The 17,854-nt window shown below is 35.6% G+C and overlaps 3 protein-coding genes and 1 long non-coding RNA gene across 4 annotated transcripts; 1 reads left to right on the forward strand and 3 right to left on the reverse strand.

Moving 5' to 3' along the window:
• Positions 3,744–7,983, reverse strand: LOC107623471 (phospho-N-acetylmuramoyl-pentapeptide-transferase homolog). The gene is made up of 8 exons (XM_016325743.2): positions 7,527–7,983; positions 7,370–7,450; positions 6,988–7,247; positions 5,993–6,443; positions 5,642–5,706; positions 4,934–5,121; positions 4,447–4,655; positions 3,744–4,278 (listed from the first exon to the last, which is right to left on the reverse strand). The coding sequence occupies exons 1-8, from the start codon at positions 7,638–7,640 to the stop codon at positions 4,096–4,098; spliced, it is 1,551 nt and encodes a 516-aa protein (XP_016181229.1). The 5' UTR covers positions 7,641–7,983; the 3' UTR covers positions 3,744–4,095.
• LOC107623024 (la-related protein 6A) lies at positions 8,574–11,983 on the reverse strand. Its single transcript, XM_016325144.2, has 11 exons — positions 11,609–11,983; positions 11,251–11,332; positions 10,662–10,756; positions 10,496–10,567; positions 10,317–10,396; positions 10,132–10,213; positions 9,813–9,860; positions 9,648–9,713; positions 9,424–9,558; positions 9,141–9,237; positions 8,574–9,055 (listed from the first exon to the last, which is right to left on the reverse strand). The coding sequence occupies exons 1-11, from the start codon at positions 11,876–11,878 to the stop codon at positions 8,928–8,930; spliced, it is 1,155 nt and encodes a 384-aa protein (XP_016180630.1). The 5' UTR covers positions 11,879–11,983; the 3' UTR covers positions 8,574–8,927.
• Positions 13,194–17,240, reverse strand: LOC107622912. The gene is made up of 3 exons (XM_016324987.2): positions 17,056–17,240; positions 14,190–14,687; positions 13,194–14,106 (listed from the first exon to the last, which is right to left on the reverse strand). Exons 1-3 carry the CDS (start codon positions 17,144–17,146, stop codon positions 13,514–13,516), a joined length of 1,182 nt encoding a protein of 393 aa, XP_016180473.1. The 5' UTR covers positions 17,147–17,240; the 3' UTR covers positions 13,194–13,513.
• LOC110268302 lies at positions 14,694–16,716 on the forward strand. The gene is made up of 2 exons (XR_002356486.1): positions 14,694–15,685; positions 15,893–16,716. It is a non-coding gene; the product is annotated as an uncharacterized LOC110268302 (long non-coding RNA).

Here is a 17,854-nt window from a genome sequence, read left to right on the forward strand (position 1 = left end):
GTCCTTGATACATGTGTTAGTTAAATTGAAATTTTAAAACCAAGGGACTGAAGGAGGATGTCTTAAAACGTATATCCTAGAGATCCATGTTAGCAAAATCTACAAGGATGAAGGAGGGAATGGATTCTCTCCATTTTTTTTAATAATTAAGAGAGTAAAGTGTAATCTCTTATCATTAATTTTATAAATGGGACTAAGAATAAATATGAGAAAGAGCAATGAAACGTTAGAAATCACACTTTATATTGTCAATTTTTTTTAACAATTGAGAGGATTCATTTCCGACGAATAATAGAATATGATGATTAGGATAGCATGGAGGATTTTGTCATTAATTTTGCAAAATCCCGTGAGTGTAGTCTCGATTAACTAACTATTCAGTATTCACAAGAAAACCAATGAAGGAGGTGCCACAGATCGGAAACTGGAAATCACAGTGGTTGGGCTATCCTATGCACTTGCATGTATGCCTTCTTTTTGTGTTTTCAAAAAGTCCAAGGGTTTAACTTCCTCGATCTTTGAACTATCTTCTTGGGTTTTTCTTTTGCCTTTTAAACACGGATTTAGTTTTGGATTAAACAGATGTATTAAGAATTTAAGATAAAACAAGAAATTTTGTTTGTTATATCGGCATTTTTTCATTGAAATAGCAAAATAAAAAATACGAGAAGATTATCAGAAATTTTTTTAAAAATATGAATTAAAAATATAATATGTCCTTTTAATAATTATGCATCCAATAGCATTCTTTTTCCAAATTTGACAAAAGAGTATTTAAATATAAATCACATTAACATCAATTAAATTTTGATCAAAATTAATTCTACAAAAATATATTAACACTAAAATCTGTTTACACTCCAAACACACATTCTTTAAAAACATTCTACATTCCTATAGGTCTCGGATGAAGGGTTTTGTAAATGAGTAATTCAGAGAAAAAGTAAGTATTCTTTAAAAATTCACAGTTACTACTTGAAGTTTATTATTAATAAAAATTAGTGTAAGAAATTTAAGATTTCAGTGGCAGTAAATGTATAAAATTCTTATTTTCTTAAAGAATTGTTAAAAGAATGTCTTAAAACACTACTTTTAAGTTAAGCTAAATTATAGTTTTTGTTTTATTAAAAAGATAATATTATTTCATTACATTGGATTTTTTCACTATTTTATCCATTTTATCCTGTTCTTTCTTAGAAATCAACTTGAAAGAGTATTATTTATCTTCTTTTAAAATTAGCTTTATTTTTTTCTGTAACAACAACATTAATTGAAAGAACTTTTTCAACTATGAATATCGATAAGAGTTGATTTTAATTGTATGAAAAGTAAATTTTAAATAATTGTTTAGTGATATATATATATATATATATATATATATATATATATATATATATATATATATATATATATATATATATATATATATATATCACTAAACAATTATTTAAAATTTACTTTTCATACAATTAAAATCAACTCTTATCGATATTCATAGTTGAAAAAGTTCTTTCAATTAATGTTGTTGTTACAGAAAAAAATAAAGCTAATTTTAAAAGAAGATAAATAATACTCTTTCAAGTTGATTTCTAAGAAAGAACACTAATCTAATTTAAATTGATAATTGATTATTCTAATAGACATTCAATATAAAATTCTTAAATTAATTATTATGTACCAAAAGTTGAGTAAAAAATTATTGTGGGGTCAAATTTAATAATTTAATGGGGGCAAATAAATATTATTATCATATACTACTCAAAAAAATTTCAAATTGTAGCGGGGGCGCTTGCCCCCGCACCCAATAACATAAATCCGTCCCTGGCTACTAGGGCTGACAATCTATATTCTACTCGTGGGTACTTAACTCGAATCAATCCGTTCGAGTAGGATTGTCTACTCTACCCACTACGGGTAGGGTAGGGTGCGGTGCGAGTTCGCTTGCGGGTAGGGTAGGATACGGATTCAGAGTATACTCTACCTTACCGGAATTTCTAATATATTATATAATATATAGGTAAAAGTTATATATGTAGTAAAGAAAGTAAGTGTTGAACCTATAATCTTTTTCTTATAAAAACTTGAAATAACTACTAAACTAGTTGATGATAATATTATTTATAATTTTATATTAGATTTTTTTAAGATTTTATTATTTTTAATTTGAACTTAGTTTTTTATTTTCTATTTTATTAATATGTATAAAATTTCAAATGGTTGAATTTTATATTTGCTTGAAATTTTTTTATTTTTCTGTTGGTAGGATCGGGTACGATAGAGTTTAAAACTTTAGGGTGCGGGTAGGGTTAGGGTTAAGAAATTCTTAACCCGTAGGTAGGGTAGGGTAAAATTTTAAAAAAGTTTTTAACTCGCAGGTAGGATTAGAATAGAGTCTAAACCCTACCCTACCTATTGCCAACCCTAAGGCTGCGTTTGTTTTTAGAGACAGGATAGAACATGACACTGAAACGGAGACAATAGGACGGAGACACTAAAAATTATCTTTTGTGTATTGTGTTTGGATACGATGGACAAGACACTAATGTAATGTCTAGTATTATGTTTGGATACATATAGACAAGACTAAAATATTATATAAAATGACTAAAATAGCCCTTGATTCCAAATTTTCTACATCAATACAAATTAATTAAAAAAAAATGAGAGTACGTAGGAGTACAGACGGAACTTGAAAAAAATATTTGAAGAGGCAAAAAATTTTAATAAAAAAATATATTAGTATTTATATTAAAATAAAATTTATAAATATAATTATTTTATTTTAAAATTTATTATTAATATATAGGAATACATATGGTTAAGATTAATGATATCTAATGAAAAATGAGAAGATATAATTACAATTATTAGATTTATATAAGTGGACAAGTGGTTCGATTTTAATTTTAAAATAAAACCCACTTTTATAAAAGGATTTTATGTCATTCTCTCTAACTTGTGATTTCCATCTTCTCTGACTATATCAACATCACCATTAATCCTAATCCTAATTCTTGCATAACCTTTTTGTCATTGTTTCTTCCTTCCTTTATAGTCAGAGAAGAAAATGTGAGCAGTTGGCAACATTCCTGGTTGAAAATTGAGGCAACCAACCTTTTTTTCCCCTTCTAATATTTATTTTTCAAAACCCTTTTTATATGTGAACATTTCAGACGATGCTTCCTTCGAAGTATTTTGACCATGAAGATTGGATATCGTTTGAGATACATTGATTTTATTCATTTTTAGATAACAAAATTAACTGGGTTATTTATTTTGAACGAAATATAATGTCATGAATCATGATAGGTCGAGCTTTGACTATGGGCTAATCCTAATGAATTTGAAACCTTTGACACGCAACCATCTCAAAAATGGCACCTACTAGTAGGTTCGACCCATTAATAAGTCTCAACATTCTTCCCGATTAACCATATTTCTGCCAATGAGCCTTGGCTCTAATGGCATTTCTCCCCACTCCCCACCTCAAGGTCTAGGGTTCAAACTCTAAAGAATGCAATTGAGAAAAAATGTGATAAAATATGTGAGGAGTGTGTGGGTGTGTTGTGTACCTAGAATTGAGGGTTGTCCAATCCATTGGGGTACCTAGGATTAGGAATTGTCAAATCCACCGAACCAAAAAAAAAAAAAAACCATATTTCTATCTTTCACGAGAAAAACTCTATCATCCCTTTTATTGCGGATTGAAATTATACTTAGTAGCATTATTCAGCTATGAACAATTTTCATTCATCATGAATCTATTGAATAATAGAAGTTAAAAAAGAGAGACAAATAATTCTAAAATCAATTGACGAAAATTTTAACAAAAATGGATTCATCTCGAGATATGTTATCATTTGGTATCCGTTGAAATTGTGTATTGGGCGTGACAATGGGTTAAGGAAAATATTAAAGGGATGGCAGGGAATGCTACTAATATGTTTGTCAATTTAACCAAAATATTAATCATGCTCCAATGGGGAGATATTGAAGATAGGTTGAATTCAATGGTTGAACCACTAAGGTGGAAATCAAAGCTAAGCTTGCAAGAAACAGAGACATGTATCATCTGGTAAAGGTAACTGATGATGCTTATGCTGAAATTAGACCGACATAGCCACCAAGCAAAGCCAACACAGATGATATCAGATATGCACCTAATACGATGTTTGGTTCTCTGAAACCACGTAACTGAAGGTGATAATGAAAGGGCGGCATTCTAAGAAAGCGCCACCCTGCTTCCTGTAACCCCTTAGTTACATTCAAGTGCAATATCTGAAAAATGAGAAAACAGAATGCAATAACATTAAAATAAGAACTTTCCGCACATGAAAATTGCAGCCAACAATAAGGATGAATGAATTTTATAAAATGGATTAGGCATTCATATAAAAAAATCTTAACTCCATATAAAATTAGTCACATTATAAGCGTGGTAAAGACCTGAATGATAACTGATGATGCCTCAAGAACGAGAATTCCAGATGAAATAAAAAGTGGGAAGAACATTCCGCTACATGCAGCCATTGCAGCCAATGCGCCACCAAGTGCCAAAGATCCTGTATTACCCATAAAAACAGATGCTTTGTATCTGTTGTGCAGGAGAAATCCGACGCAAGACCCAGCCATTGAAGCTCCAAATATAGCGAGGTCTGGTTTACGATGGTAACAGATCAATAACATAGCAAACAACAGAAGCAAATTTTCCTTGTATGTAGTACTGAAAATGACCATCGTCAGTATCCCAGTTAAATAAGAGGAGGCAAGGTGTCATTGCTCATTCCCAAAGAAAACTGTTATACTAGAATGCGAAGAATACCCTAATATATTTAAATCCATATCAAGATGTGGAGCATCTTTGTTGAAAAAGAAGAGATATCTGCCCTAGAGATAATTGGTTTATAACTGACTTAAAAGACATGCCACTAACCAGAACATATTGGAAGCACGGCTATTGACATTCCAGTAAAAGCCAATGCAGCAGTACCACCAGCTAGTCCATCAAGAGCATCTGCCAACTTAATGCCATGTCCGACAGAAACAAAAGAAAATGAAGTCAAGAGATGGTAATATCGTCCCAAGTACATGAGGCCTGGTGGAAGTGGTACCAACATCTTCCTGCATATATGTAAAGAAATCAGGGGAAGGAGGCAACTTGAGTGATTTGTTACAAGATCAAACGACCAAATATACTAAAATAAATGAACGAAAAAAACCTTGCTTATGGGCATCATCATCATCTGCATTCTATAGTTAGTATGATCGACCATTAAAAAATGTTTTTACAATGCTTCAATATTTTATTTTTCATGAGTGCAATCATAGCAATTTTATTGAGAAGATACAATAAAAAAAAAAGATGAAAAGTAGTTGAAATCACATGGATATGATTTTGTCGTAGAGAATTTTAATTGCTCTCTAAAGTTACTTTCCATCCTTTAACTATTCCATCTGAACAGACCAAGCATGTCTGACAACAAATATTAAACATGTCAAGTGCATTTAATTAAAGGTTTAACCCAGGAACTGAAGGGGAAATCCATGTTTGCAACTGGTTGTAAAAGTGCTTTTTTATGAGAACAGACATGTGAGTTACCATCAGAAAAATGTTGATCAGATTAGTAACAAGAAGGTATACATGCCATAAGGGGAAGATATACTAGTGATGTCCAGCCAAAATGAAAACCACGTTCCAACAGCTATCTGTAAGGCATGAAAATGCAAATTTAATAAAAACAAATAATTGTAGAACTTGTAAATTAATAAAACTCAAGACCACCCTACTTTAGTTCCTCACAGTTAGTGTCTACTTATCTACGTGGGCATCAAGACACGGATTTTGTTTCTAGAACTAAACTGAGGCTTTTGATTAGTAAGTGGTTAGATACTAGATAGCAAAGACTAGTCAGAGAACAATTAGTCACAATGCACAATAGAAATAAAAAAAAGAAAATAAAATAATGATTTTTTTTTTTTAAATGATGGTTACCTCCAAAATAAGTTCTGCCAGTGCAGGCAAACCTCTCCTGTGATTCTTGGTGAGGCTTAATATATCATTAAGCAAACCAACCGCTGCAAATGCAACTGTCATACCAGCTGCCCCAGACACTTCAGCAGATGAGGAACCGACAAGGAGTAGAGCTACAATTATACCAATAGGTACAAAAAACAAACCACCCAATGTAGGTGTCCTCTTTCTCAAGCGATGTCTAATTGGGCCTTGGCGCTTGATGACATTGATAGCTCTAAAACCACGAAAAATAGGGACACAAACATAGCCAGCAAAAGAGACCAAAATGGCTGATAGGAGGAAAGGGCGGGTCAAATAAAAAGGAGACAAGGGCAATCTAACAATTCTCCACGCACACCAATCTACATACAAGAGCAGCACCAACAAGACTATTATAAGACCCACAGTGATGATCATGCCACGTTTGATCCTGCAAATTGAAAGGCAATTGGTAAAGGAGATGAGGTAAGTAATATCCCAGAGAAAAGCCTATGAATCATAAAGGCAAAAGCAGCAACTTAAGAATGATGAAGAATACATCAAATCTCTAGAAACATGGTCATACAGAACCATTAATAGTTTGGGCTATCAATTATCAAAGGAAAAGTATAAGGTACCAACATATTATCTGCCAACTTATTGTCAATAATAATTAATTATTATATTTTAAATACATATATAAAGAGACACATCCAGAAAATATATCTATAAAGACACTTCTATTAAACACAATCATAAAAAAGATATTTTTATTAGACACATCCACGAAGACACTTCCATGAAACACAGTTATAAATAAAAGTTTGCAGAAGTTGGCAGATATGCTGTTGGTAACTTAACGGGACCGATTATCAAATTATTTGAAGAATTATTACCAAAACTAGATACTAGCATTAGTGAGATTCCCTTGCCTTCATCGTGAATTTCAAGTGATTGTTCAAAAAACAACAATGATACAAGTTGTACATACTTGCCTATGCTTCTTGCGTTCACTGCTAAGAGTTGCAAAACGATGAGCAGCGACGGTTATAGAGTCTTTATGATTGGAGGAAGCCGAGGAGGAAGAAACAGCAGGTAATTCAAGATCATTGACCGGAGTGAGAAACGCGTCACGGTCGCTGTCTTCGCCATCACTGGAGGACATGACGTATGATTCGGCAGCAGCAGGAGGAGGGAAATTCTCATAATCATCAAGATAGGTCCATTCCTCCGGAGACGGCATGTCAAAAGAATCCTGTATGTATGTATGTATGTATGTATGTATGTATGTATGTATGTATGTATGTATGTATGTATCTTAATCCAATCACAACCAAATAAATCTGAATACATGAGAAGCAAGAGGAAGAAACGTACATCATCGGCGGCTCTGGTACTGGTATGAATAAAATGACGTCGAGAAGAGGAGCTATGTTGTTGGATAGCCAATGGACGTAGCTGCAGGAGAACGAATCGAATCACTTATCCATCTATGAACGTTGAGATTAATTAGGAGATGAGATCAGTAAAGTACCTTGAGAGCGGGAAAATCGAAGGATGAAGGTGGAGAAAGGACCAGGGAGGATGAGGATCGAGGGAGAGGGAGAGGGAGGTGATTGGGGAAGGGGAGGCGTGGATGTGAAGCCATGGATATGGAACGTGAGAGAAATGTAGATCTGAGTTTGTTAGTTGTGAATATGAGGAGAAACAGAACAAGGCCATGGGTATATTCGAGAATCCAGGGAGATGTGTGCAATGCATATATTCTATTAATAAATTCGGGAGGCAATTAGGGTGGGGGATGGGAAATTGTCAGAATGGCGCTACACAACCATTCCACTTTCTTTCTTTCTTGTTTGTTAGTTTGTTACTACTGTCATCGTGCAACGTAACTCTCCTACTGTCACACACTTACCTCACCTCACCTCGAAACACCATTGGCATCTCAACATCTTAAAATTTTCATCTTTACTTGCTCTTCTTGGCTTTCCGACTGTTTCTTACCTAATGTCTTTTTCATCTTTTCGTAATACTGTTACTTTCTCATGAAAAATAAGATCTTAAAAGAGAAAATACTCAATTTGGTCCCTGAAATTCCACTTGAACCTCGTCACAGAGTCAATTGAAAAGTTTATGGACTAAATTGAGGCAATTGAAACTTTAAGGACTAAATTGAGGTTCGATTGTAACTTCAGACATCAAATTGAGTATTATCTCGATCCTAAAATAATTCTCCAACGTAGGGCAAATTATCCCACTTTATTCACACTCGAGAAATTATTATTATTATTATTATTAAATAAAGTAGCTAGCAATCTAGCTATCCCTCATTTCGCAGAACTTGTTCGTTAGCCACATAACACACCCTAACGAATGATTATGAACCTAATCCACCTAAAATCTAACTCAAGGGAGAAGTGTCAGGATAGAATATAAGAACAAAACATGAGTAGACTGCGGGAGTTTAGACCCATGGATTCTCCCTAGATTTCCAGATCCGGTTACCTTAAAAATTTTACAAGTTCTGTGAAATAATATTTCAAGCCAACCCCGTTGTTTTAAGTAACGATACTAGTGATCATTATAGTAAATTTCAAATCAATATCAAAACGATAGCTTTCACCTCCCCATTAACAGATTTTTCAGGGGATTGTTTTGTTACACAGATTCCTCGTAAGGTGAGGATTACCATAATAGAAGTACGGTTTATCCTCTTCAGCCTAATAAAACATTAAATTAGGTAATATGCTCCACCAACACTACTAGCTTTCACAAGCTGTCCCATAAAATTGAACACCCCAACAAAAACCTTGAATGTTGACTCCAGCAAACACACTCATAGCCCCGAATTAAAAAAAAAACTAGGATATCACTACAACCGACGGGCAAAACACTGCTTAAATACAAGTCCTTCTTGTCTAGCTCCAAATCTTTGCTAATTGGGAGCTGGGACAGGAGGTCGCCCTCGACCCATTGCAAAGCCTCGTGTTCCATCGGGCATTTTTGGTCCAGGAGGCGGTTTCGGTGCTTCCATGACATGAGTAGATGAAGTGCTTCCATGGCCTGGAACAAATACAATTATCAACAAGGGAAGAGATTCAACTTAAAAATGATAGAACGCAAGCAGAACTGTTAATAAGAGAGATACCTATTCCATTTGCAGCACGATATTTTTGTTTTCTTGATCTTCCATGACTTCTAGGCCTGTGCCCACCTTTATTATCCTTTGCCAAGTGGTCGCCATCCTGTAATGAAAGGAAAGCAACGCAGGTGAATGAAAACTTATTCAAATTGAAAACAGAAATCTGGAATATATCCTTTTAAAAATATCTATTAATAGTTGCATTTATATGATTAACAATTGATGATTCATTTATAATAGATAAATTACAGGATGCTTCAAAGGGTTAAGAAAACAATGTAAAACAAACCTCTTCATCATGTGTATCTTCATGAAGCTCATTTGAGCTATGATTTTCCTCATCTGTTTGTTCAGACACATGGCTAGAGCTATTCTTCTCAGAATTAGCTACCTTCCAAGCTTGTTTTTTGTGTCCATACTTCCCCTATATCATAAAATCATCATCATCATCATCATTGTCGTCGTTAACTTTTTCTGATAATTTGTCTCATGAAGAACGAATGTGGAACTAACCATTTTCTTGAGAAGTTTAACACGCATGCCATTTCTCCAATCCTGTTCATCATTTAACAAAGCCACCTAACCAGGAACGAGGATCAGGGAAGAGTACATCAATTGGCCAGGCGATAAATGCTTATGAAACTATGCATATAAAATTATATAAAAAATGATACTCACAGCTTTCTCAGCCGACTCAATAGTGTCGTACTCCACAAGAGCATGTAACTACATCAATGTAAAATGGATGTCAAAGTAAGAGAGAAAAAAAAAAACAATGAACAGAAAAGGCAAAAAGTAACGTTAGTTAACACCCAAGAGTTAGACATAAGCAAGCAATTTTACAGGGTACCGTTGACTATGGAAGTAGTACTAGCAGCACTATATTTCATTTCTAAGACAACTGAAATATTCAAAATGGAAGTTCTAGCACGAGCAATTAGAAAGGTTAGAACTCTTCATACTTAAGTCTAGATTTAAATATAAGATAATTCCAAACCTTGCTACTAAAAAACGTTTCTTGTTTATGTTTTGTCGACTCTGCAGCAGAACGTGGATCATAAATGCTAATCCGCCTTATACTGTATATAAGAAGATATGTCCACATAAGAGAATTCGAACCACAAAAATTACGGTCTTACTTAACAAATATTGAAACAATACCAAGGCTGGAAGAAATCTTACTTTCCAGCTTCACGGAATATTCGCTGAAGGTTGTCCTTTGAATGATCCTCTGGCAAATTCTCTACCAAAACAGTATATAACTAGAATCCAATAATAAGACACAGATAACAAAAGGAAAAAAAAGAAAGAAAGAAAGAAAGAATCATTAAAAAGGTATCTTCCCCCTTCACAACTAATACCTTATGATCTCTAGATTCTTTGAATCGAAATGGATTGACCCGCTTAACCCTTTTGCCATCACTACTCACAACCTGCAAATCCCATTAATGAAATTTCCCTCAGGTCTGCAAGAAAATAATCACAAATGCAGTTCATGTTTACAAAACAAGGAAGGATTTATCATACAAGCACTGAAGATTCCTGCAGTGCCGCAGCTATAACTGAATGATCTCGACTGAGCCTCTTCATTTTTCTAAAGGAAGCAATTACTGATACAGGAACTGCAGGACCAGTGAAAATAAGAAACACATGTTAGGATAGATAAATAAATAAATGTGAAATGTGTGTAGCTGCATAAACAACATGAACTAACATTAGCTTTTTTTAAGAGATAGCAATGATGCTTCCTCATAATAATAATAATAAAAAGAAGCATGAGAAGAAACATTGTCTTATTCTTTATGAAGAAATTATAGTTGTCATAAAATGCAGGCAGTCTCAAGCATATCCTCAGAGAATGCTTTTAGTTATTACTAGACAAATAAAATCCTCATTCCGCAAAAATTTATCCTCCCTCAGGATGTGCTTCTATGCAACAGCATACAAGTTCCCTCCTAAGACCTCAGAGAAAAACTTCAAAATGGATAATCTCACATCTCAAAGCTAGCAGACTAACAGCAAATACATAACACACGAAGAATTGGCGACCAGATCATATTATATGCCTAATAAAAGAGCAACATCACAGAGAGACTTAATAGTTAATACCACTTACCAAACCCTTCCTTATTCCTCCTGATGAAACCCAAGAGATACTTATCAGTGGGCAGATTCTCATCGCTGAAATAATACTCCACCTGAACCAAAATCAACACAACCAAATTCACCAAGCTTAAGTCAAGGAAGGAATAGAACAATGTCTTCATCAAAAACCTAGTCATAGCTAAAACATAAATATTTCTAACGCCCGTTACTAAACACATAACACAATAGAACGAATTAAAACATTATTAAGTTGCTGTGCCTACGAGAGAACACAATCGAACATAAAGAACACATTAAAAAGATAAATTGGTTGAAATTTGAAGATCAGAGTGATTGAGAGGGAGGGGGAATGGAAGAGGTGTTTTTACCTGCTTGATGATCTTGAGCTTGAGATCATCGAAGGAGACGTCCGTGGTTTCAGGCTCAGGGGCGTGCTCGTGGTCATCGTCATGGTCATGGTCAAGGTCATGGTTGAGGTCGGTATGGTGTTGCTCTTCTTCGGTGAGGAGATCATGAAATTCAGCCCCAGCGATATCTTCCGGGCCAGAAGCAAGATCGGGATCGGAAGCGCCAGCGTGATCGCCGTGCCAAGGGGGCGAGGCGGCGGAGGGAGGGGGAGAATCGTCGCCGCCTTCCATGGAGGGGGAGAGAGGAAATGGAAGAAAATCTCCCCCGCCCTTTGTTTTGGTGTGTTGTTCTGTTTCTCTCTGTTTTGGAGTTATTTGATTTGATTTTCAGACTTGAGGGCCCTTTTATCAGCTGGGTTAATACGTTTTCCTTGTTGACATTTCCTCTCTATTTCAAAATCAATGTCATTTATGTTTTATTTTTTCTTTATCAGAATTAAAAGAGTAAACAAATGAAATGGTTCAGGATTTTCACTTAGTTTAATTAATTCATTACATTCTTGTATATCCAATTTTTTCTTCATATTTCGTTATGTTTTTTTTGGCTTATTTATAAAGTTTTTTTATGGATCGTGTCATTTCAAATCCTTCACAAATAAATATTTCTGTATATAAAAATGGAGATTGAAAACAGTTGATCGTGGAGGGTGAAGGAGGAGCGACAAATAAAGAATTTCTGAAATAGAAGAAAAATTTTGGATGTTTAAGTTAATAAAAAATGTAAAAAGGTTGTTTTTAAAGACAATGGGTGTGTAAGTGTTGGGGAGTATGATTTTTCAATATAGGTATTATGTGCATTCCAAAAAGAGGAGAAACAAACTTAGGTATAGTAAAGTTGATATTTGAGAGACATTAGATAATATCACCTTTAAGTGAAGACGATTTCACTTTGAGTTTTTACCTAATAATAATTATAGTAAGAGTAATATGAGCCTAAAGATGATATCACATCATATACTGCTAATATTATTACTAAAAGGTCATTATGGGAAAAAAATTTAAATACGAGAAAATTGATTAAATAAAAAATAAAAATTTAATTATTATTAAATTTTAAATTTCTAACCTCCTCTTCCTAAATTATTAAAGATGAATTAATTAAATGATAATAAATAATAATTTAGTCAAATATATCAAATCATCTAATACTTCTCTATCATTAACCTAATAGTTCTCTATCATTAACCTCACGTAAAGACTAAAGACTATTGCAGGTGAGTTTTTAAATATAGAATGACCAGATCATAGTATAGCAAATTATATCAAAGCCTAGCAAATTATAGTCCCTTAAACATAGAATGACCAGATCATGAACATGAACTCATGAAAGTAGGCCATTAGATCTCTGTTGGACCCGAGTCCAACCGTGTACAGTTAACCCCGCCATCATTAGTTCTAAAACTCTGACTATGTCTACTTTACATGTCATAGTAATTACTTATCCGAAAAAACAAAGAATGTTGGAGTAAACAAAATGACATTTAACACTGTACAAGCTATATATATCATAAAAGAGCAAAGCATTCTTATCATGAACACTGATTGCAACATCAAGCAAAGCAAATTCAAGCTGCTTTAATCCCACTTTAGAGGATCAATCCCACAAAAATAACAGAAATTTAGATTGCACTTAGCTTTCACATTCCAAAATTGAATATTATAGATCCAACCATCAAATTCCTCGCTAGCTATGCGGTGTATATAACAGTGACAAAGGTACTAAGACAGGAGTAGGACATTGTCATTTGTCATAGCAAAAACTGGATAAACTTAAGGCCAGTTCAAATACAATACATGTGAATTTACCTAGAGGTAACTAGTAAGAATATTGAGCAAAGAAGGTAATTGGAAATGAAAATAAAGGCATCAGAGTAGAAGCCAAAGTAAACCGAAAATGAGAAGGCTAAGCCTGGAAAGGGCGAATTTAGAGAGGGAGGTGGCGGCGGCAAACCAGACTCTGACATCATCGACCACAGGGCCACAAAGGGAGCTCATGTCGTCACTTCTGGTGTTGTAGTAAATACTGTAGAAGGCAATCCTGGTCCTATCTGCCTTGGCAGTGAAATTGAGATTTGCAGTTTGGAATGTTGAATTGGAGTTTGGTGTGTAATGGATGTTTTGAGCCTGGTCACCGGCAAAAGCCATGACGGCGAGAGGCTCCTTGCATTTGTCATCGGCGTGCCCCAACGAGAAGGTCAAGCTGTAATCCTTGTCTGGTTTGGTCTCAACCATTTGGGAGATGATGCCTTCCTTCCCGGAGAGCAACTCGATGGCTCTCTTGCCTCCGGGGACGGCGAAGTGGTCCGAGTCGATGTAGCGGATGGCTCGGTTGGATTCCACGATCCAGCCAGGCAGCGAGGAGGTTTCTTCGTCGAGGTTGGTGGGAAGTAGGACACCCAGTGATGTGTTTCTAAACATCCATGGACCTTCTTCCATGTCTCCATTGACCACGGCGTTATCTGTAATATCAAATTTACGTAAAGTCGACTTCACGTGAGTTTTCACCTTACTGATATAGTAATTAATTAATTAATGGAAATACCTTTGGGCTTGTCAGGAGTGAAAAGCTTCTTGATGGCAATGTTGTCAATGATTGGCCCGCAAGTAGGGTCATCCTCCATGCCAGGGTTCTTGAAAACCAACCTAAAGGAGTCGCTGTCGGCGTTAAAAGAAACGGCGTAAGGGTTCCAACCCTGAACGTTGTAGAGCGTCTGGAGGTCAATGGTCTGCGACGCCGGCGGCACGGACACGTTAAGTGACTCCAGCTGTGCGCACGTGCGGGCGGCGCAGAACGTGACGGAGTAAACGGAGCCCTTCTCCACTGGGAACTCCTGGCTGATCTCGGCGTCGTTGCCGAGCCTGACGGCGTGCCTTCCTTGTGGCACAATTAGGATCATGCCACCTTGCTTTTGACCGGATTCAACGAGCTCAACGGTGCCGTTTGATTTCCAGCTTGGGATCTCGGTGGGGCTTTCCACTAGCGCCTCGCTTGGGAAGCCATTTGATGGTGATGCCTCGAAATCTCCGTTTCCCACTAGTCCTGTACGTTAATTACATTCACATTCACATGCCAGCAACACAAGACAACAAAAAAGTGTTGGGGGCCGGCTGCAACATTTCCTTCTCAAGCACATGCCCCCAAGTCCCCAACTGCCCAGCCCAATTCAATCGTAATCAACATTCAATATTTATTTATGCTGAACAAATCAACATTTTTGCAGTGATTGCACCATACCTAATTACCTACACCATTCTCGACTGGACCCCTTCCCATAATCATGCCATTATCCATCAATGTAATAAATTAAGGAAACTAAAAGATTCAACATTATTCCAATGATGAAAACTCAGGTTCAGTAGACTTCACATGAAGTTGATAACTAAGAACTGTTAAATGATTTTACTGGTTCGACTAAATTTTTATCTAACAGCTCTCAACTATCAACTATCAACTATCAACTTCACTTCACGTAAAGTCGACTCCGCTGAACAAAATGTTTTCACTCATTGAGTACGTGCCAACTAGTGGAACTGCTTAGAAGCAAAGAGAGTGTGCCAGACATATAAGCTGCTGCCATTCACACATGTATGAATGAGGCCGAGGCAAGGAGCAAGGGAGTGGATTAGAACATTTTCCCAGTGGCTAAAACACGACAAAAGCGTTTGATGTTGAAAGGAAACAAAATTTATGTATGGTCCAATCCAACATGAATCAGAAGCCGCGTTGAGCGCATGGGGGGTCCTACTCCTAACCCCACTCCAAGACTCCCAGTACTCTCTCTCTCTCTCTCACTTTGACTCAAGGAGAAAAATAAAAGCACCTTCTTTTTTGTTACCGTGCTTTTAATCGCCTTGTTTAACGGAAATAGCTACTAGCTAGTGACCTAAACGACAATAATTAGTAAAATCTGCTAGCATAATTGGTGATTTGGTGAGTGATATTGATAACGCCATTATGGGCTTTACGAAAAGGTCCTTATACTTTAGAGGAGAAAAGCATTCGATGAAAGGCGGGAACAATGTCTAATAAGTAATAAGGTCATTTTAACCAAGTTGGGTTGGTCTAGTGGTTAGCTCACTAGTCCGCTTAAGCAAGTGTCGGGGGTTCGAATCCCGCCTTGTGCATGCAGCAACCCATTGGCTAGCGGCAAACCCTTAAATGGAGCTCAGTACCGCGACGGATTAGTCTTTGACCTGCCGGGTTGGGGGATACCGTGGGAGACCAAAAAAAAAAAAAGTAATAAGGTCATTTCGCATCCCTAAGATTATATACCAAAAAATTCCAAAAAGTCCTTTCATTGGGTCCCATATGCTTAAGTTGCCATGCCTTCTTTTATGCATCTCGAGGCTAGTTATGATTTTCCACTCCTACTGTTTACACTCTACTACTTTTTCTTTCTTGTTTTTTTTTTTACAAGTTTAGCTTAGCTGTCTGAAACTAAGATATAATCACTGTGAATATTGCCTACAGTCAACTATTGTGGTTTTAAGAAATTAAGAAGCGCGTAATTATAGCATTATACCAACTTTATGAGTTCATTAAATTCGTAGCCTCAATTCTATAAAGTATAAACTTCTAACATTTTTCAATTAGTGTAAATATCCTCATTAAAAAATGCCAAAAGCAAAAGCAAAAAGTATTATCTTAAAAACAATTACTGGAAATTACTATCTTTTTAACTATTCGCTTGCAACTTGGCCACTTTAATTTTCATCATGTTTTCTAGCAGATCTTTTTGTTCATTCCTATTTTTGGGCACAATTTTACCTTCATCCTTGAAACTATTAAAGGAGGAAAAAGAAGAAAATAGAAAATGACATGAAATTGAAAGGAGGAAAGCTACCCTCACCCACATTTAAAATTAAAAGAGATATACTATTCTGTACAATTAAAAAAGTAATCAACATCTGTTCTATTTTGAGTTGTTAGTTGTTACTTGTTACTATACAGTTTTAATACCAAAAAAAAAAAAAGACAGTGAAAAATGCAGAGTCGGTGGAGAACAGAACATAGAAATGAGACTTGTTAGTTCACTTCATCTAGAGCTAGAAGAGCTTAACCAACCAAATCAAGCTCAAAGGGTCTCACAAAAGGAAAAGTGCTCCAAGTTAGAACACAATAACGACCCTCTTGTTTCTATAATTGGTATGTATAACATCCTTAGTGTCCTCAAAATCCAGCAGTTCAAATTAGTAAAACCAAATTCCAGAATTTACCCCCCCACCCCTGCCTACAAGAGCCAATTCTAAAATAAAAAGTAAACACTAACAAAACATTATCGTACTCGCGTACCATACTACTAGGCCACACAATTTGATGAAGCACATAAGGGAAAAAACCCAGCATAATTGATCAGATCTCAGGAACATAGACACATACATGTTGCAGAGCAAGGAGAGAACATTACCATCATCTGCCTTAGTAGTGAGGGTGAAATGGGGGAGCAGAAGGAGCATGAACATGGACACCCATTTCATTGTTATTGAGCTTCGAGCCATATCTCTGCACACCCAAAATATTCTCTCTCTCTCTCACTGATATATGAGAAGTGTTGGAGGAACCACAAAAGGCAGAGAGAGTAGGAGAGTGAGTGTGTCCTTTTATATAAGATTCTCGCCCACCTCCTATGGACCCTATGGTCCCTCCCTTTTGCTCTTCTTTTTTTTTTTTAAAGCTTATTAGCTTAAATAAATAAAACGAACTTTATTAAATTAAAATTTGGATACAGAAAATTCTTTCACAAAATAGGACTAAGGACCTCTAATCTCACATCTCTAGTGTGGAGTGTGGACACACATTTTCCTTTCCTTTCCTTTTTGAATAAGAGAAAGTATGAAGAGTCAATGAAATATTCCTACAATGTATACAATAGAGGTTTATGAAGTATTAGAGATATAACTATTAGTGTTATCTTTTTCCATCAGCTAAAGTTTTTGGAATGAGTGGTATCATGACATTGTATTAGAGCGTTAGATCTAAAAGGTCAAGACTTCGATCTTTAGTGAACCCAAATTCAGTTTAAAATATCCTTCATGGTTTACATTATTCTAAGACGTTAATCATGCATTTGCTATCATAAAACTCATAATTTAATTTCTTTTTAAATAAAAACAAAAAATTAATATGTTTCTTTTTCCCCTGCGGAGTGCTGGCTTTAAGACCCTGGTCTAATGGTCTTATGTTGGGCCCCTTCAGCCACCTCCGTA

The sequence above is a fragment of the Arachis ipaensis genome, chromosome B10 (genome assembly GCF_000816755.2).
Source record: "Arachis ipaensis cultivar K30076 chromosome B10, Araip1.1, whole genome shotgun sequence".
Lineage (NCBI taxonomy): Eukaryota > Viridiplantae > Streptophyta > Magnoliopsida > Fabales > Fabaceae > Arachis > Arachis ipaensis.